General features: G+C 34.5%; 1 protein-coding gene across 7 annotated transcripts in view; it reads left to right on the top strand.

The window, feature by feature from the left end:
• The window catches only part of ALS2 (alsin Rho guanine nucleotide exchange factor ALS2), a 75,176-nt gene that overhangs the window by 39,720 nt on the left and 14,213 nt on the right, over positions 1-21,243 (top strand). For all 7 annotated transcript variants that reach the window (XM_074340147.1, XM_019726815.2, XM_074340126.1 and 4 more), the window contains 12 exons: positions 1,198-1,263; positions 6,559-6,721; positions 10,594-10,725; positions 11,137-11,265; positions 11,637-11,707; positions 12,080-12,146; positions 12,478-12,677; positions 12,792-12,857; positions 13,892-13,990; positions 14,583-14,747; positions 15,984-16,095; positions 16,317-16,394. In XM_074340147.1, the coding sequence (XP_074196248.1) occupies positions 1,198-1,263; positions 6,559-6,721; positions 10,594-10,725; positions 11,137-11,265; positions 11,637-11,707; positions 12,080-12,146; positions 12,478-12,677; positions 12,792-12,857; positions 13,892-13,990; positions 14,583-14,747; positions 15,984-16,095; positions 16,317-16,394 (1,348 nt within the window). The remainder of the gene's footprint in view (positions 1-1,197; positions 1,264-6,558; positions 6,722-10,593; positions 10,726-11,136; positions 11,266-11,636; positions 11,708-12,079; positions 12,147-12,477; positions 12,678-12,791; positions 12,858-13,891; positions 13,991-14,582; positions 14,748-15,983; positions 16,096-16,316; positions 16,395-21,243) is intronic.

Genomic DNA, 21,243 nt, shown 5'->3' with positions numbered 1-21,243 from the left:
GTTTAGGTTATTTACAATATAAATAATGTATGTTTATTATTGAAAACTATACAAATAAAGATAATCAAAAAGATATTTAAAGTCTTCCATAATTCTGTCACCAGAAATAACAATGAATAATAATCTTAGTGTTTTTCCTTTGACTTATAGCAAGTATGTGCAAATAGATATACTATGTGATTTTAATTTTAAGTAAAATGAAATATACTGGAAGCTATTGTCTGAGAGGAAATACCCTGGTTGGAGTATTTTAACTCATCATCTTTCAGACACAAAAAATAACTTTTTTAAATTAGATATTGTTTGTAAAGTTTTCAGTTTTTACCAGTATAATTTTTTATTTTATTTGTATTCATCTCTATTTCAGTTCTTTTTCTTTGATACTTAAGGACTTATGCTTGGAAATGCTTTTATGTTATTTTGATAACTTGGGCTATTCTTTTGACATAATTTACTCATATAGATGGAACAGGTACAGTTTTTATTTATTTATGAATTTTTAAAATTATTTTTAATTGTGCTAAAATACATATAGCATAAAATTTACTGTTGTAACCAATTTTAAGTGTACAGTGCCTTGGACTATTTTTGATAGGATTTTACCTTCTCTCTCCAAGTCTGGATTCCATTTGCCAGCCCAGGAGTATGGAAAGAATATACATGGCTCAAAGCAGTATATCAAAATTTACTCTCTAGCAGTAGATCAATACTTAACCCACATCTACATTGTCTAACACTGTTTCACTCAAGCTCTTTAAACATATTTTCTTACCATTTCTATGGTCTGTTTCTGAAGACTTAATTGGGAAACCTAAACTGAAGATTAGAGAAATTTTTCATTAAAAATACAACAATTTTAATCATATTTTCTCTTTGTTAAATTACAAAGTAAAATCTACCAAGTAAATTTTAGCATCTTGTGCATAGCTTTAGGTGGTTTTTAAATTTCCTATTATATTTAACATCTTTACTAAAATGACCCTCTGCACACACACAAAATTATGTGATAATTATAATCATCACATAGCCTGCTCTTCTTTTCAGTCCTTGATAGTTCATGAATGTTGATATCACAAAAGTGCTAAAACTCATTGGTGAGATACCAAGAAGTAGCTGTTCCAGATGCTTGTTCGAAAACTCTGAAGAATTAATTTACTTTTTAACACTAATGTACATGTGTTTTCTTTTTTGATCAAGGTATTGCACGTCAATTACAAATTTCCTGGTTATGGGAGGATTCCAGCTTCTTGCTAAGCCTGCCATGTAAGTATATACCTTCCAATTACCATTCTAACAAACAAAGATCATGTTTTGTAGTGTTTTGTGTTTTTGAGTGCCCATGAAAAGATTTGACTTGGTCATTCTCCCAAATGAATCAAAATGTAAACTTTTGCTCTTAAAAGGACAGGTATTATTAGCCTATGATTATCATTGGAAGAAGTATGATACTGAAAAAGCCACAAGATCTAGGTCCTCCTTGAGTGCTACCACTTATTGTTTCTGAGACTTTAAGAGACAACTCTCTTCACCAGTTGAGCCTAATTTTTTTTATATGTAAAATGGAAATGTTCTCTCTCTGGTTGTGAGGAACAAGTACTGTGTGTGGTGCTGCCCAGAAAAGTGCAGAGTATTTCACAAATATATAAAGTTTTTTCATCTACCTTCTGGATAAGTAATAAATATGAAAGCCCCTTACATGAGGTTAATCATTCTGAACTGTGTAGTTTCTCAACAAAGGCAGGTGTTAAAAATTCAGTCATATTTTAACAAAACATTTCAAATATGTACTCATGACCCAGATTTAAGTGGACATTAATGTTTTGCCATGTTTACTTCTGATCTTATATCCTAAAAGAAAGAGTAATAACATCCTTATCTCATTTCTGGTCTTAAAGGGAATACTTTTAATATTTCACCATTAAAGATGATTGCCTTAGGTTTTTGGTAAATATCACTGATAGGGTTAAAAAAACTCCCTTCTATTCCTAAAAGTTGGAGAGGATTGATGTTTTTTTTTTAATGTTAAATATTCTTAAGTTCCAAGGTAAATTCAGTGGTTTTTATGTCCTAGTTTTTAATATATTGCTGGATTCAATTTGCTAATATTTTAGATTTTTGCATTTTATATGAATATGAGATTTTCCTTTTTTTCTGAACTTGCCCAGTTTTGGTAAGAGGATTGCACTAGCAATTATAAAATGAGTTGGGGAGCTTTTTCACTTTTTCTGTTTCCTGGAATCATTTGCATGAGATAATGGGGATTATCTGTACTTTGAAGATTTGATAGAATTCATCTGCCAAAATGTATGGCCTTCATGGGGGCATTTCCTGTAGGGAGTTTTTAAACTACTGACTTGATTTCTTGAATGAATAGATCTGTTCAGGTCTTTATTTCTTCCTGTGGCTTTAATTACTTATATTTTTCTAGAAAATTGTTCATTACATGTTTGCTTTCAAATTTATTGGCATAGTATTCCAACCATTGTCTTAAGATGTTTTCACATTCATGGTACAACTACCTTTTATTTTTCATTCCTATTAATTTGAATGTTTTATCTTTTTATCTTGGGTAGTCTTGTCAGCAGTTTATCCCTTTTTATTATTCTTTTCAAACATTAAGCTTTAGTTAATAGTTTGTTTTCTGTTTCATTAATTTCTGCTTTTTATTTTCTTCTCCTTTCTTTGTGTTCACCTATTAATCTCTTATAATTTCATGAGTTTAGCCCTTAGTTTGTTAATTTTTCAATGTTGTTAATATTTCTAATGTATTTATGTAAGGCTATAAATTCTCCTTTAAGTGTTGCTTTTGTTCTGTTTGAAAAGTTTTGATGAATTTTGTTTTTACAGTCATTCAGTTCTAAATTCTTTTAAATTTCTATCGTGATTTCTTCTTTGATTCATATCATGTGCTTACTCGTTTCCAAAATATAATGGTTTGGCCTTCTTTTTTTAAATGACAGGTTAAAGGGTGTTATATTTTAACTCAATGATAATTTTAAAATCCTTGATCTTGCTATTTTGTTTAATATTAACATAACAACACCATTTTCTATTCTTAGTTTTAGCCTTTCTGCATTGTATTATGTTTTTGTATATTTCTTGTAAGTGGTGGATGGGTAGGCTTAGGCTTTGGTGTTTTTTCAGTCTGAGAGCTTCTGGCTTTAACTGATAAGTTTACATTTGTTGTAATTTTTTTTTTTTTTTAAGATTTTATTGGGGAAGGGGAACAGGACTTTATTGGGGAACAATGGTCAAATTGTTGTCCTTTCAATCTTAGTTGTGGAGGGTTCTGTTCAGCTTCAAGTTGTTGTTCTTTCAGTCTTAGTTGTGGAGGGCGCAGCTCAGCTCCAAGTCCAGTTGCCATTGCTAGTTGCAGGGGGCACAGCCCACCATCCCTTGCGGGAGTCGAACCGGCAACCTTGTGGTTGAGAGGACACGCTCCAACCAACTGAGCCATCCGGGAGCTCAGCGGCAGCTCAGCTCAAGGTGCCGTGTTCAATTTTAGTTGCAGGGGGCGCTGCCCACCATCCCTTGCGGGAGTCGAAGAATTGAACTGGCAACCTTGTGGTTGAGAGCCCGTGCTCCAACCAACAACTGAGCCATCCGGGAGGCAGCTCAGCTCAAGGTGCCGTGTTCAATCTTAGTTGCAGGGGGCAGAGCCCACCATCCCTTGCGGGACTCGAGGAATTGAACTGGCAACCTTGTGGTTGAGAGCCCACTGGCCCATGTGGGAATCGAACCGGCAGCCTTCGGAGTTAGGAGCACGGAGCTCTAACCGCCTGAGCCACCGGGCCGGCCCACATTTGTTGTAATTTTTTATTTTATATTTATTATATGTCTGTGTATTATAATGGCTAAAAGAGCTGATTTAATGTTTAGTGTTGGTGAAATGCTGAATCTTGGCCAAAAAAATAGGAGAAAATGATTGCAGCCAAACCAATAATTAAATGAAGCTGAAAGAAATTGAATAGTTATTTTACAAATAGTAATGCCTGAAAAAAATCAAAAATTACAGGAGTTTAATTACAGGAGGATGCAAAAATGGGTGGAGACTTGTGACAGTTAAAATGAGGAGGCTTCTGGACTTCCCGAAGGACTATGGCAGTGGCTGACCCTGGTGCCTTATTATACTTTATTGTTAACCTTCCTCTAGTATTTCAGAGTTAAGTTCACAGTACTCAAGAATGGACTTGACTACTTGTTAGAGCAGTTAAATAAGGTGACATAAATGAAAGGCTCTTGCTGGAGCCTGGACAGATGGAAAGCCATTGGGTGACTCTGAGGGCATGGCAGCAGATATTAAGTCTGGATTTGGGTAACATTTCCCAAGCAGTGGTTCATGACCCCAGGGCTTTACACAGTTAAAGGCATTAATAATGTCTTTTTCTCAACTCTACGTACAAACTCAGTACTTAAAATTATTTTAAAGTATTCATTTTGATAGAGAACTGTTTGAGAACCTGTAGAACATAACTAGTGAGCGCACATGGCAGTTAGTGGCTCTTGAATGACGATGCTTAAGCTCCCGTCACTCAGCTGCCTTATCACTTAGCTTTTCACCTCAGGCTAGCCGGAGGTTTGATCATGATATAGGGTTTATTATTATCATAATTATTATAATAAAATATACATAACATAATATCATTTTAACCATTCCTAAGTGTACAATTCTGGGGCATCAAGTACATTCACATGTTTTGTAAACCATCACTATTATCAATAAACAAAACTTTTTTTATCATCCCCAACAAAAACTCTGTACCCATTAAACAATACCTTTGCTCCCTCCTCACAGTCCCTAGTAACCTATATTCTACTTCCTGTTTCTATGAATTTGCCTGTTCTAGGTACCTCATATAAGTGGAACCATACAATATGTATCTTTCTGTGTATGGCTTATTTCCCTAAGCGTAACATTTTCAAGGTTCATCCAGTTGTTGTATATATCAAAATGTTGTTCCATTGTATGGTTGAATAACATTCCACTGTATATATATGTACCACATTTTGTTTATCCATTCATCTATTGATGGACACTTGGGCTGTTTCTACCTTTAATATGTTTATTTTTTGAGTAACAAGTACAAACCTAGCCATGTAAGGAAAGAGCAGTATTGCCGCTATTAAATACTCCCAAGAGAAGAGAAGCTAAGCGAATCCCTGATTCAGACTTCCTTAGAGCATACCATGGCCCCTTTTGGGAAAGTCTATAGACAAGGACTTGAGAAAGTCCTGAAAAGTAATAGGGTTCATGAGAGTCGCAACATTTCTGTCTAATACTGAGCATTCGGGAGAAAAGGTGGTCAGAGAGAGTATGTGTTCACCATGTAATTAGGAGCGGGTCAAAGCAGAACACTTCTGAAGACGTAAACAGGTGTCCTCACTGACCTCAGCCTCAGAACATGAAGAAGGAAGTAGGAATAGTCACACAAGCCAAGTATAAATAAAAATCTGGGCCATGTTCCCCAGGGCACTCTCTCTCAGATCTCTTAATTGCATTATAAAATAATTCAGTTTGTGCCATTGAACTGTTTGGGTTCCTGGAAGTCATTACGTATTTTTCCATCTTTCCACAATAATATTTCATAATTTCTGAGTTAAACATCTATTTCGTAGTTCTCTAAGGGATTATAAAATGATTCATTCTTGCCATGTAGTCTTGTGTGACATTGTCTTGTTTGAGGCCTTGTAGCTAAGAATTGTAGTATAATATTTTTAAGGCGCTCAGGGTAGTGCCTGGTGCTTAATTATTGCTCAATGATTAATATTAGTGGCAGATAGTTTTTATTCAGTTCCACCAATTTTTGCTTTTTTACAAAAGTATTTTGGTCTGATAGGAGTAGTTTCAATGGGCACTGATCAGCATTATAATTTGCAGTAAAATTTTAATAATGAACTTAATATAAAACTGAATATTAAAACTAAATGTTGGCTTCAGTTTGAAATGCTTTGAAGATCTTAGTATTGAAATCTTCACAAATAATTTGCTTTCTTATGTCCTGTTAATTGTAGTACTGGTACCTATAGCTTTTTATTACTCTCCTGTAATAAACTCATGTTGGATGATCAACAATTAAAGAAAAAAAAGAAATTTGAAATATTTTATATTCTATGCCAATTCTGTACGAGCAAAGAACTTTGTTTTTCCTCCAGTATTTCTGTTTAGCACAGTGATTAGAGCAGTTAGTCCTGCCATTTATTGCTGTGACTTTTGGCTTGTAAATTAACAGGTAATGATGTCAGCTGGTCTCCAATTATTCCCTGAAACTGTGGTATGCATGATTGATTTCCTAGAACATGAGGCACAGTCTGTGATTAATCATCTCTATTATTCAGTTACTATTGCTACTTTTTATACTCAAAAATCCCATTTTACAGGCAGGGAAATTCTTTCAATTGTATATGGCTTAGTTCATTGAATTTATCTTCTACTACTTTCGTAGCACCTAAAATGTGCATTCTGTAAAAGGTAGGATCAAGTGAAATATTTTTATTCAATATCATGCATATTGTTATTGCTAAAATAATTAGCTGAATCTCTTTTTTTTCTACCTCTAGTGATTTCCTAAATAAAAACCAGGAGCTGTTGCAAGATTTATCAGAAGTGACTGAAGAAAACACCCAGTTGGTAGAAATACTGAATACTTTGTTTTTCTTGCCAACTAGACGACTTCATAATTATGCAAAAGTTTTGCTAAAGCTTGCTACTTGTTTTGAAGTGGTAAGCTCCCGTATATACCCTCTTTGGACACTTGGGAAGCCAATGATCATAGTTTATCTGTTTGTTTGTTTGTATTATGCCACACCATGATCTGGAACTACACTAATTTAATATTTGTGTATGAGTAATAAGTTTATTTTTCTTCAGGGAAGTGAAAGAATGAAGTATGATTGTAGATAAATCTAGTTTTCTTCGCTGTGGATTCAGTTTCCTCTCAGGTTATTATCAAGATGAATTGCACTCATTTTATGAAACTGTCTAAAGTTGAAACACAAGTATGAGTGCTACTCATTCAATAGTTGTTAAAGTTTATTAAGTGCACACTGAGTACAAGTTACACAAAGCTCTTTAAAACCCTGGCTTTCTGTATGACACACACCTGTAAGGTAGTGGCATTGCCACCTGGCCTGGACTCATGATAGATTCATGCCAGGTATTTGGGTCACCTTGGTATATGCTATGAGAAATTGCAGTGTTACAGGATTTCCTCATATGAGAACTGGTCTACTTTCTGTATAAAATTGGTTAGGTAGAATCTTAGAAAATTAGCCCTGCTTTAAGATATGGGTGTATTTGATCAAGCTGGTTCTAAGACATTCACCTTTGAAATTGTACTGAAATGTGTAGTTTCATTTTGTTTCCACTCTGAAGGGCTCTAGAGAAACCATAATGACTCCAGGGTTCCTTATAGTTTAGAATCTTTTTAATCTTGGGCTCTGTCTCCTTAAATGGACAGATTTCAGTCTCCAGAGTAATCCAAGCACTGATATGGGCTTTCTACATTTGATCCTACTGTGGCCTTGTAGGTCTTTTCTTTAGGTTATCCCAAACTGATTTAGTTTTAGCTATGAAGGTTTGAGCTACACAAATAACCCAATGAGATACAGATTTTACCTCAATATGTCCTCAGTTAATTAAAAATCTTGACTCCTAAATCAACTTGAAATTGTTCAGAGTCTGATATTGTACTATTTCCAGAATGAAGGGTCCTAATTCTGCGTAAAAAAATACAGATCCTACAATCAGATACCCTTTTTTGTTTCCAGCTTTATCTTCTTCCCTGTGCCCTACATGTTAGTTCAGATTCTCTGTGCTTTGCTAGTGCGTTAGCTCTCCGTTCTATTTTTCACATTATGTCAGTAGTCCTTAACGAGGGTTAGGGATCACAATCGTCTGTGGAAGTTTTTTCAAAACACATAGCTATGTTCTGTCACTGCAAATTGGTATTTATTAAGTTTAAGGAACAGCTTAGGAAAAGAAAAAAGAAAAAATATATATATATATATTTCTCTAGATAAAAATAATACCTAATATTTATTAAATGCAGTCCATGTACCAGGTACTGTTCTAAGTATGTAAGTATGTTATATACCATTAAATGTTTCTTAAATGAATGGAAAAAATGAGTATGAATGACTGTAACAATTGTGGAATGTAATTACGCATGAATGGGAGGGATCATCCTTTCATCTTACCTTCTGCTCACTCTTCATAAGGCACAGCAATTATACCCTATCCCATGGTTGGTTTTCAAAGATTGATCTGCAGACTCCTGTGGGTTCCAAAGACCCTTTCTGGGTTGTCGCAAGATCAGACTATTTTCAGGACAATGCTGAGACATTTGCTCTTTCCAGTGTTGTCATTTGTACTGACCATGCAAAGTAAAGATGAGTAAAACTGCTGGCTCCTTAGCATGAATGAAGGTAGAGGTACCAAACTGGACTCATAGTCATTGTGTTCTTTGCTGCCATCTACTTGCCGTTAAAAAAACACACCAAAAAACCCAATTTCACTTAAGAATATTCTTTTATTTTTTTATTAAATTTATTGAGGTAACATTGGTTAGTAAAATTATATAGGTTTCAGTGTACATTTCTATAATACGTTATCTATATTTTGCATTGTGTGTTCACCACCCAGAGTCAGTTCTCCTTCCATCACTATATACTTGACCCCCTTTAACCTCTTCTACCACCTCCCCTGCCCCTTACCCTCTGATAACCACTAAACTGTTGTCTGTGTCTGTGAGTTTTTGTTTGTTAGTCTTGTTCATTTGTTGCTTTTACTTTTATATCCCACATATAAATGAAGTCATATGGTTGTTGACTTTTTCTGTCTGATTTATTCCACTGAGCATGGTAATTTCAAGATCCATCCATGTTGTCGCAAATGGCAGTATTTCGTTTTTTCTTATAGCTGAGTAATAGTCCATTGTATATATGTACCACATCTTCTTTATCCAGTCATGTATCGAAGGACACTTTGGTTGTTTCCACATCTGACCACTGTGAATAATGCTGCAGTGAACGTAGGGTTACATATATCTTTACGGATAAATAATTTCAGATTTTTTGGGTAGATACCTAGAAGAGGGATTGCTGGGTCATATGATAATTCTATTCACTTAAGAATATTCTTGATGAAGCAGTGAAAATTATTTTATTCACCTTCAACCATTGTGTGTACATTTCTTGTTGATATGTAACTGACATAATATTATATTAGTTTCAGATTACAACATAATTTGAGATATGTATATTATAGAATGATAACCACAATAAGTCTAATTAACATCCATCCCACACATCGAACTATACATCTTTTTAATATTCTCCATGATGAAATGCAAAGTACACCTAAAGCAGCTCTGTTGCATGCCAAAATACGGAGGTTTTTCAAGGAAAGTACAAGATTGTGATTGAATTGAGAGCTGCATTTTTTTTTTAATTTGAACAATTGACAGATAAACTATGGTTATTCAGATTTGGGTGTGTGGCAGATATTTTCTCAAAAAATAACTAAATGAGTAAATGAGCCTTTTACTTCAAGAACAACTGACAGTATTTGTTGCCAATGATAAAATCTGAACTTTTAAACAAAAATTAAAATGCAGGAAACATGTATCTGTCACTGTGAGCTTGGCGGTTTCCTAATACTTAAAGACTTTCTGATGAGATTATCAATGATACTAACATGTGATTTTTGTTGTATAATAAAATGTGTCAACATTTGGAAGCTCTGCATAACTCATTAAACCAATATTTTCCAAATGTCCAATGTTATAAAGTCATACATAGGTAAAAATTCTATTGAAAGTGTAAGATAGACCAGGATTTTAATGTAATGGAGTACAAAAAGTTTGATTAATGTAGTTTCAGACTCCACATTTCAGCTACTCTTAAAGAAACTACCACTTAAGTTTTGGTACAGTTTCAAAGGAGAATATCCACAATTATTTGAAATGGCTATTAAAATACTCACCCCCGCCCCTTTCCCAATTCTATATCTTTATAAAACAAGATTTTCTTCATATATTTCAACTAAACAACATATCGTATGATATTAAATGTAGTGGCAGAAATGAAAATCCAGCTGTCATCTTTTAAGCCAGATAATAAAGAGATTCGAAAAAATGTAGAACAATGCCACTTTTCTCCCTAAACATTTTTGTTTTAGAAACTATCTATTTTTCATGTAAAATGTTATTTTATTTGAAATAAATAAAGATATCTGTATTTTTCCACTTTATTTTCTAATATGGTAAATATCAATAGATATACCCCACATAAGCAAAATAGAAATCCCTGAAACCAGAACATTTGAGAATTCCTGGTCTATCCTGGGTTCTCTGCTGGTCTCCTCACTGATAACTGCCAGTGTTTGTTTCTTTTCCCTTGAGTTATTTTTCTATTTCATATGTACCTGTATGTAGTTGAATTTTCTAGAACCAATCTTTTTGCTCAGCTCCCTGTCCGTTCTTAGGCTGGATTTCCTCCCTAAATATAATACCAGGTATCTAAACCACACTGAGGCTACAAATTCTGGACAATTGTTTTATATTCTTTTTCCCCCCCTTAATTATTGGCCTCCAGACATCTCCAGAATACCAGAAACTGCAGGATTCCAGTTCTTGTTATGAGTCTCTTGCTCTCCATCTCGGCAGGAAAAGGAAGGAAGCAGAATACACACTGGGCTTCTGGAAGACCTTTCCTGGAAAAATGACGGTAAACCATGCCAATTGTCATTAACCCAGCAATCAGCAGGCATATCCAAAACAACTGTCATCATTTTTTCCATTCCTCACTTGTTTATGGTAATAATGCTTTAATGACCCCTTTTGTAAGGGTGCTCTAAGGACCACAGCAATGGATTCTCTAAACATTAAAACCTTCCTTCACCTCTGGTAGTCCTCCCTGAACATGTATCTCACCTTCTTTTGTTGGTTCCTGTTTTGTTTTTGATCACCTTTGACTGCTAATTTTATGAAATGTTTGGATTACACCTAGATTTAGGTTTAACACCAAGCTAAGCTATGACCAGCAAATTCTCTAAATGTGATTTGTATATCTTTCATTTCCTCTTTGTAGGTTAAGATAAGTTTGATTGTTCAATTTTGTATATGTTTTTAATTCCAGGATTCCTTAAGGAAGCCAGAGCGTCGACTGCTGTGTGAGAGTAGTAACCGAGCCCTGTCTCTGCAGCATGCTGGGAGGTTTTCAGTGAACTGGTTCATTCTCTTTAATGACGCCCTAGTCCATGCCCAGGTAGGCCAGATTCCAACCTTAGAAGAAGCATACTCTATTTAAAATTTAATTAGTTATACCATCAGTTTGTGTTAAATCTATTGTGATTTCACTGAAACTATTGAATAAAAGGGACTTGTTTAGCTTGCATATGTGGTATGGGCTGGATTTTAGGGAGCTTTTTTAGTTTCCATCTTGAAAATGAGTATCAGCCATGTGACAGGGTCCTTGCAGCAGAGATGGTGAGACCCATTGGGGTTAGCCATGTTTGGGACTATTTGGCTGAGATGGTGGCACTCATGTGGACTTAGTCATCTGCAAGAGGTTCTGCAGCAGAGACCCCAGGGCCCACATGGGCTTCCTCAGATGTGTCTCCATGTTCATTGTTTCAGTTCTCCACACACCATGTTTTCCCTTTGGCCACACTATGGGCAGAGCCACTTTCTGAAGAAGCTGGTGCTGTGTAAGTGTGCCCCTCTCCCTCACCCCACCCTAATTCTCTCCCTTTGTTTCCCTGATTGTTTCCTTATTCAAGTAAAAAGGCTCAGGAGGCCTCCCCATTCTGCATAATCAGGCTTACCCTCCCAGCACTAGATAGTAAAATGGCCTGTGGTAAAGATCGTGACAGATCCAAGTGGTGGAAGGGTTTCTTTATTGCTCACATCCCCATGGTTTAGCACAGAGCAAGGTAACTGTGTTGTTTCTCCCACTGTGGGACCCAAACCCAGGGCATAACTACATTTACATTTAATTGACTTCTCCTGTTGAAATAAACAAGTTATTTTTCATATTTGAGAATGGATATTGTAAGTATTTATCCTTATAAACGTTTTAGGAATGGCTTAAAGATAACTACACCTGAGGAGCAGTTCACTCTGATTTCATCAACACCCCAGGAAAAGGTTAGTCCATTATGGTATTTTCTTTCAGTCTTTGGCCTAGATGTTTTTGTCTGTTACAGTAGTAAAGAAGAGATAAAAATTGTTTGCTTGGCTAATGATCTATAATTATGTCTGATAAATCTTCATTAAACCAAGACTATACATTTTTATCTACTTATTTTTAATGTGTCTTAATTTTAAACCTATAGCAGTGAATTCCAAGAGCCAATCAGTGTTAATTAATAAGAAAAGCATCAGGAGACAGAAAAATTACACCAAGAAAAGCTAGCAGGATTCAAAGCAATGCGTGATGTGTTGTTGCCTTAAGTTTATCAATACTGTTTGCTCCTAGACTAAGTGGCTACGGGCTATAAGCCAAGCTGTGGATCAGGCTTTGAGGGGGATGTCTGATCTTCCACCTTATGGAAGTGGCAGTATTCAGAGGCAGGAACCACCCATTTCACGCAGTGCCAAATATACTTTCTACAAGGATCCTCGCCTAAAGGATGCAACCTATGATGGACGCTGGTTTTCAGGGAAGCCTCATGGCAGGTGAACATGTTTCAGTTTTACACCTGGGGTGAGGATGAGAGTCTAATTACTGAGGATGTAATGATTATCTGAAACATTAATTGACATCTATTTTTCTTTGCTTATGCATTCCAGAGGGGTTTTGAAGTGGCCAGATGGAAAGATGTATTCTGGCATGTTCAGGAATGGCTTAGAAGATGGGTAAGTAAATTGTGTAAAACATGAGGGTGAATTCAACTTCAGTCACAAATTACTATGTTATTTTGTGTTCAGAGTTATTTTCAAAACAATAAGGAGATTTTTGTTCTGTTTTTAGAAATGCATACCATATAGTAAGGTTTATAATGCAGATGTGTGAACACAAAGAGAGCTAGGAATTTAGGATACAGCCTTGATTTACCTAGAATGAATCATTTACTTTGATAGCTGTGTGACCTCAAGTTACACAGTCTTCCATCTGTTAAATTGGGACTGTGTTTTCTATCCACTTCGTAGTTGTGAAGGCTGAGAACCTTGGGTAGTGTTGATGGTGAGACCGTTGAGATAGTATGTCCTACAAAGGATATACAGAAATTTTCCTTTCAGTAGTATTAAGTCGTCTTTAATTTTTGTGGTATGCTAAAGGGGAAATCTTCTAAGTACTGTATTATCTTAATGGTACTCAATAGCATTTTTTTGTATAAGTTCGACATGTGTTCTAACACTTAGATATATTTACATGATAAATGTATGGCAATGAAGTATTTTGTATCACGTTAGATAAAGCAATTTATTTTGCTATATGGAAAAAATTATATAAATTGGGTAGGTGATTTTTTTGTGTATGTGATAATGTAAATTTTTGTGATATATTTTAGTCTCCTTTTAATAGAATTTTAGAATGAGAAGAGACTTTAGATAATCTGACTCACCCCCTTATTATACAGATGAGGGAGCTGTGTCCTGGGACTTACCAAGGTGATGTGACTAATGAGTGGCAGAGATAGGCTTAGGACATAGGTTTTCTGTTTTTCATTGGACTTGGGATTAAAACACCTAATCTCTGCATAGTGGGGTTGATGTCCCACTCCTCTAAGACTTGCTAAATAGCTTAGGTAATAGATACAGCTAAAGCCAATACTCCATATACTCCTTTCCTCCTACAGGCAATCTCTGTTCTCCTTGTTAAATGTATACACACAAAGGGTGAATATGTCATAAATGCATCTTCTGATGTTTTTTATTTTCCTTGGCAGGTATGGAGAATACAGAATCCCAAACAAAGCTTTGAACAAAGAAGACCATTATGTGGGCCATTGGAAAGAAGGAAAAATGTGTGGTCAGGGAGTCTATAGGTAATAACATTGGAAAGGTTGTTGCACTGGGGTTACTTTTTCAAACAGTCATGTAAACTTAAATGTTTATGTAGCCAAAATTTTCAAGGAGTAAATTTTATTTACTCTTCTTATGACTGAAACTGTGTAAAGTCTTCTTTTAATTATCAACCTCTCATCTATCACAATGTGAAAATTTTAGGGTATTGTTTAATTCTTAACAAAACTGTACAAACCTTGTAAACCCCACCTTTCACATAGAATCTCCTAAATGTCTTGCCTGTAAATTTATCTTGTATTTAGTATATGACTCTAATATGGACAAACCTATCGTTCTTTCAGAGGTCACTCATTTCATTTTCCCGTAAGAGCATTCATTTAATTTTCACCCTTTTTCCCCCCTTGTTAACACAGAATAACACCTGTGACATATTTAACTTCTTAGCTTTAGTCATTCAAAAATGAGAATTTTGATTGATTAAAATAATCATATAAACAAATAATTTTAGCTATCAGTGAGACATGAGTATAATTTTGAATTTCCTAAACGTTGTAAAAATAAGCATGAGAATTCAATGTGCTTGTGATCTTTATCCATTCTTTTTAACCACAGTTATGCCTCTGGTGAAGTGTTTGAAGGCTGTTTTCAAGATAACATGCGTCATGGTCATGGGCTCCTACGAAGCGGAAAATTGACTTCCTCTTCTCCCAGTATGTTCATTGGCCAGTGGGTAATGGATAAGAAAGCAGGATATGGTGTCTTTGATGATATCACTAGGTACAGTATTCTGTTTCTAATCTCAAAGTTTAGTTTGAGAGGATAAGGTTCCTGTACTTCTCCAAAAACAGTGATAATTTTTATGAAGGTTGAGTGTCTGAATCTGACTGTGTTGAGAAAAATTTTAATAAGACAGTTGCCAGATCGTGTTATTCATTTGCTTGTGAACATAACAATAGGTTACTTCTCTACAATATCAGGATCATTCAGAATTAATGTTGGTACCATTTTTCTTAAAGCTTCACAAAGAAAAAGCTTTTAATGTTTCAAAGAGGCTACCAAATCTTTAACTATTATACAAAGGAAAACCTTTAATGCAGTCAGTAGATAATAGGAGTAAAAGGTCAGGGGGAACCTATGGAAATTTCCTCTGGGTCATAGAATGGTATCTTTTGCTAAATGGTATCTTTTTGCTAAATACCTTTTTTGCTTAGGTCTTCCTACCAGGTCAGACAATTCTTAGTCGCCATGCAAGCAACCCAGGAATCAAGCTTAGTTAAATTCCGTCAAACTTTAGGGAGGAATATAGTTCTTTGCCTCCATATTTGGTTTGACCTGATTTGCTTTTGGACTTAACATGTACTCTTTTTCCACCTCATGTTATTGTCATAATGGAATTTTTAAAAATGTGCTGTTATTACTAAACTCCATGATTATTTTTAACAAGGAGTTTGTACTTATTCTGTCTTTTTAGTGGAGATTAATAAGATTTCTCTAAGTTTGAATAGATGAAGAATGAGTCTTCTTGTATGGTAACCCCGTTTCTTCTTTTTTTTTTAAGTTAATAAACTTTGGGGTAAGAAAAAATTGTGCATAGGTTTGAATCTACCTATTATTAGGTTGGTGCAAAAGTAATTGCGGTTTTAACCTTTTAAACCGCAATTACTTTTGCACCAACCTAATACATTTTGAATGAAATTATTTAGAGATGAATTGTTAACATTCTTTTCATGATTATACATTTTAAAGTTATCGTGGAAATACATAGAGTGTATGCAAATTTATGTCAGGTGGATTATAATGTCAAATTCCTAAGAGAACGTTTCTCTAAGTAAGATGCCTTTTTCTATCACATTGTCTCATTTCTGAGGAGATGGAGTTAACCACTTGAACTAGAAAAATGGAACAGATGCCACCTAGGGGTGATGCTTGGTATCTCCCATGTGATCATTGTTTTTTCCCTACCTCATCCTTATCATTGATTTTTCATTTCATTTCTTTTCTGTTTCTATGAAGGGGGGAAAAGTATATGGGAATGTGGCAAGATGATGTATGTCAAGGGAATGGTGTGGTAGTTACCCAGTTTGGATTATACTATGAAGGCAACTTTCACCTTAATAAAATGATGGTGAGTGGAAGATTTGTATATAGTTACTATTGATTTTTTTTTTTTTAACTTCTATGTCCTTAACTTTTAAAATCATCTTTTTTTTTTTTTTTTAAATGTTCTACCTTCGTAGTACTGCTTTGTCTTTTCAGATCACATAAGGCTTTGGGGGGATGTGGCTACATGTACTCTTAAGTTACCCCACATTTTATGTGTTATTTTTGTTTTGTTTCTTCACATAGGGAAATGGGGTTTTACTTTCTGAAGATGATACCATCTATGAGGGAGAATTTTCAGATGACTGGACTCTTAGTGGAAAGGTTGGAAACTTTCTTCTTTGTCTCTCTAATGCAATCTTTTTAATTTTTTCTTAACTTTGTAAAAAAGCTAACTTACCATACATAACATTCACCCATTTAAAGTGTACATTTCAATTATTTTTTAGTAAATAGAGTCGTACAATCACACCACAGTTCAATTTTGGAACATTTCCGTCACCCAGAAAGATTTCCATTACCCATCGCCTGCCTATTTGAAATCACGCCTTGTTTCCACCTCCAGTCCCAGAGAACCTCTAATGGACTTGATCACTCTGCAGATTAGTCTTTTTAGGTCCTTTCCTATAAATCATATAACATTGTGGACTCTACTGTGTGGCATATTACAGTTAGCAAAATGTTTTTGAGGTGTTCCCATTTTGTGGCATGTGCAGTACTTCATTCCTTTTTGTTGCTGAAGAGTGTTCCAAAACCACATTTTGTTTATCTCTTCCTTCATCAGTTAATAGGCATTTGATTATTTCCAATTTTAAACTATTGTAAATAAAAATCTATAAACATTTGACTACAACTTCTTATGTGAACATGTTTTTATTTCTCTTGGGTAGGTGCCTAGGAGTGCAATTGCTGGGTTGTATGGTAAACTGATGCTTAACATACTACTAGGAAACTGCCAAACTATTCCAAAGTGGCTGTATCATTTTATATTCCCATCATTAATGTATGAGAATTCTGATTTATCCACATCTTTCCCAACATTTTTTATTCTGGTTTTTTTTTCCTTTTTGCCATTCTAATGGGTGTGAATTGATATCTCATGGTTTTAATTTACATTTCCCTAGTGACTAATGATGTCATATGTCATTAGAGCATAGTTTCATATGCTTATTAACAGCTGATGTATCTTTTGGTGAAATGTCTATTCAAATATATTTTTTAAATGTTTATTCAATTTATTTAAATAAGAGAAACCACAGTTTACCCATTCAAATATTGTGACATTTTAAGAATTTGTTTATAGTTTTATTGAGTTGTAAGGGTGTTTTATATTTTCCAGATACAAGTTCTTTATTAGATATAATATTCACAAATATTTTCTTGCTGTCTGTGGCTTGTGTTTTTATTTTCTTTTTTTTTTTTTTTTAAATGTTCTACCTTCGTAGTACTGCTTTGTCTTTTCAGATCACATAAGGCTTTGGGGGATGTGGCTACATGTACTCTTAAGTTACCCCACATTTTATGTGTTATTTTGTTTTGTTTCTTCACATAGGAAAGTGGGGTTTTACTTTCTGAAGATGATACCATCTATAGAGGAGAATTTTCAGATGACTGGACTCTTAGTGGAAAGGTTGGAAACTTTCTTCTTTGTCTCTCTAATGCAATCTTTTTAATTTTTTCTTAACTTTGTAAAAAGCTAACTTACCATACATAACATTCACCCATTTAAAGTGTACATTTCAATTATTTTTTAGTAAATAGAGTCGTACAATCACACCACAGTTCAATTTTGGAACATTTCCGTCACCCAGAAAGATTTCCATTACCCATCGCCTGCCTATTTGAAATCATGCCTTGTTTCCACCTCCAGTCCCAGAGAACCTCTAATGGACTTGATCACTCTGCAGATTAGTCTTTTTAGGTCCTTTCCTATAAATCATATAACATTGTGGTCTCTACTGTGTGGCATATTACAGTTAGCAAAATGTTTTTGAGGTGTTCCCATTTTGTGGCATGTGCAGTACTTCATTCCTTTTTGTTGCTGAAGAGTGTTCCAAAACCACATTTTGCTTATCTCTTCCTTCATCAGTTAATAGGCATTTGATTATTTCCAATTTTAAACTATTGTAAATAAAAATCTATAAACATTTGACTACAACTTCTTATGTGAACATGTTTTTATTTCTCTTGGGTAGGTGCCTAGGAGTGCAATTGCTGGGTTGTATGGTAAACTGATGCTTAACCTACTACTAGGAAACTGCCAAACTGTATTCCAAAGTGGCTGTATCATTTTATATTCCCATCATTAATGTATGAGAATTCTGATTTCTCCACATCTTTCCCAACATTTTTTATTCTCTGTTTTTTTTTTCCTTTTTGCCATTCTAGTGGGTGTGAATTGATATCTCATGGTTTTAATTTACATTTCCCTAGTGACTAATGATGTCATATGTCATTAGAGCATAGTTTCATATGCTTATTAACAACTGATGTATCTTTTGGTGAAATGTCTATTCAAATATATTTTTAAAAATTTTTATTTAATTTATTTAAATAAGAGAAACCACAGTTTACCCATTCAAATATTGTGACATTTTAAGAATTTGTTTATAGTTTTATTGAGTTGTAAGGGTGTTTTATATTTTCCAGGTACAAGTTCTTTATTAGATATAGTATTCACAAATATTTTCTTGCTGTCTGTGGCTTGTGTTTTTATTTTCTTTTTTTTTTTTTTTAAGATTTTATTTGGGAAGGGGAACAGGACTTTATTGGGGAACAATGGTCAAATTGTTGTCCTTTCAATCTTAGTTGTGGAGGGTTCTGTTCAGCTTCAAGTTGTTGTTCTTGCAGTCTTAGTTGTGGAGGGCACAGCCCAGCTCCAGGTCCAGTTGCCGTTGCTAGTTGCAGGGGACACAGCCCACCATCCCTTGTGGGAGTCGAGGAATTGAACTGGCAACCTTGTGGTTGAGAGGACAGGCTCCAACCAACTGAGCCATCCGGGAGCTCAGCGGCAGCTCAGCTCAAGGTGCCGTGTTCAATTTTAGTTGTAGGGGGCGCTGCCCACCATCCCTTGCGGGAGTCGAAGAATTGAACTGGCAGCCTTGTGGTTGAGAGCCCACTGGCCCATGTGGGAATCGAACCGGCAGCCTTCGGAGTTAGGAGCACGGAGCTCTAACCGCCTGAGCCACCGGGCCGGCCCATGTTTTTATTTTCTTAATAGAGTCTTTTGAAACACAACACTTTTTAATTTTAATGAAGTCCCATTTATCAAAATTTTTATGAGTCATGCTTTTGATGTCACATCTAAGAAATCTTTGCCTAACTCAAGGTTATTAAGATTTCCTTTTGTTTTGCTCTAAAAGCTTTATACTTTTAGCTCTTGTATTTAGGTCTATGATTCACTTTGAATATATTGTGTGAGTTATAAGTCTAAATTGATCTTTTTGCATATGGGTATCCAATTGCCCCAGCAACTTTTCCCATTGAATTTTCTTAACACCTTTGTTGAATTTTCTTAACATCCCTAAGTATGGTCAACATATTTTACCATAAAATATGTTTATTTCTGGACTCTAAATTATATTTTCTTGATCTATATGTCTTTCCTTATGCCAGTGCCACACTGTCTTGATTACTGTAGATTTCTAGTAAGTTGTGAAATCAGGGAAGTGTAAGTCTTCCAACTTTGGTATTTTTTAAAATTGTTTTGGCTGTGCTGGATCTTTTGCCTTTTCATATAAATTTAGGAATGGTATGTCAAAATCTGTAGTAAAGCCTGCTGAAATTTTGATTGCATCAATTTGGGGAGAGTTGCCATCTTAATAATATTGAATCTTCCAATCCATGAATATGGAATGTTTCTCTATTTATTTAGATCATTTTTAATTTCTATCAGCAGTGTTTTATAGTTTCAATATGCATCTCTTGCGTATCTTTGGTTAAATTTATTCGTAACTTTTTTTTAAAGCTGTTATATAGAGAATTATTTTTTAATTTTATTTTTGAATTGTTCATTGCTATTATATAAAAATGCACCAATATTTATATTTTGTTTTTGTATCCTGAAACCTTGCTAAAGTCGTTTATTAGTTCTAGTAGGGTGTGTGTGTGTGTGTGTGTATATGTGTGTGTGTGTGTGTGTTTCTTATGATTTCATACATATAGGATCATGTTGTCTGCAAATATAGTTTTACTTCTTCCTTTGCAATCTTGAAGCCTTTTATTTCTTTTTGTCTGATTGCACTCTCTAGATTCTCCAGTAGAATGTTGAATAGAAGTAACAAGAGTGGACATCTTTGCCTTGTTCCTGTTTTAGGGGAAAAGCATTAAATCTTTCATCACTAAGTATGGTGTTAGCTAAAGGTTTTTCATAGATTAATCAGATTGAGATAGTTCCCTTCTATTCCTAATTTGTTGAGAGTTTTTAAAATCATAAATGGGTTTTGTATTGTGTCACAGGGCTTTTTCTGTGCCTATTGAGATGATTGTGTGGTTTTTGTCCTTTATTCTATTAATATAGTGTTTATATTGGTTGTTTTTCTGATTATAAACTAACCTTGCTTTCCTGGGATAAATTGTAATTGGTCATATTGTATAATCCTTTTTATATGTTACTGGATATAATGCTAATATTTTGTCAAAGTTTTTTGACAAAATATGGTTTACTGCTTTATTTTCTTATGATGTCTTTCTATCTTTGGTATCAAGGAAATGCTTCATAGCATGAGTTGGGAAGGGTTCCCTTCTCTATTTCCCGAAAGAGTTTGTGAAGCCTTGGTATTATTATTTCTTCTTTGAATGTTTTGGAGAATTTACCAATGAAGTCATCCAGGCCTGAGATTTACTTTTGTGAGACTATTTTAGATTTCTAATTCAATTTCCTTCTAATTGGTCTATTCAGATTTTCCATTTCTATCAGTTCTGATGATTTGTTTCTTCCTAGGAATTTTCCTATTTTACCTGTTATCTAATTTGTTGGCATAAAGTTGTTCTCTTAGTATTCCCTTCTAACCTTTTTAATTTCTGTAAGATTGGTGTAATATATCCCATTTTGTTTTTGATTTTGTAATTTTATGTCTTTTTTTCTTGATTAATCTAGTTGTTTGTAAATTTCTGTATCTTTTCAATGAAGCAACTTTTGGTTTCATTGATTTTTCTCTATTTTTTGTTTTTG

The sequence above is a fragment of the Rhinolophus sinicus genome, linkage group LG01, assembly GCF_036562045.2.
Source record: "Rhinolophus sinicus isolate RSC01 linkage group LG01, ASM3656204v1, whole genome shotgun sequence".
Lineage (NCBI taxonomy): Eukaryota > Metazoa > Chordata > Mammalia > Chiroptera > Rhinolophidae > Rhinolophus > Rhinolophus sinicus.
The sequence above is the reverse complement of the archived record's forward strand: the minus strand, read 5'-3'. Positions and strand labels throughout refer to the sequence as shown.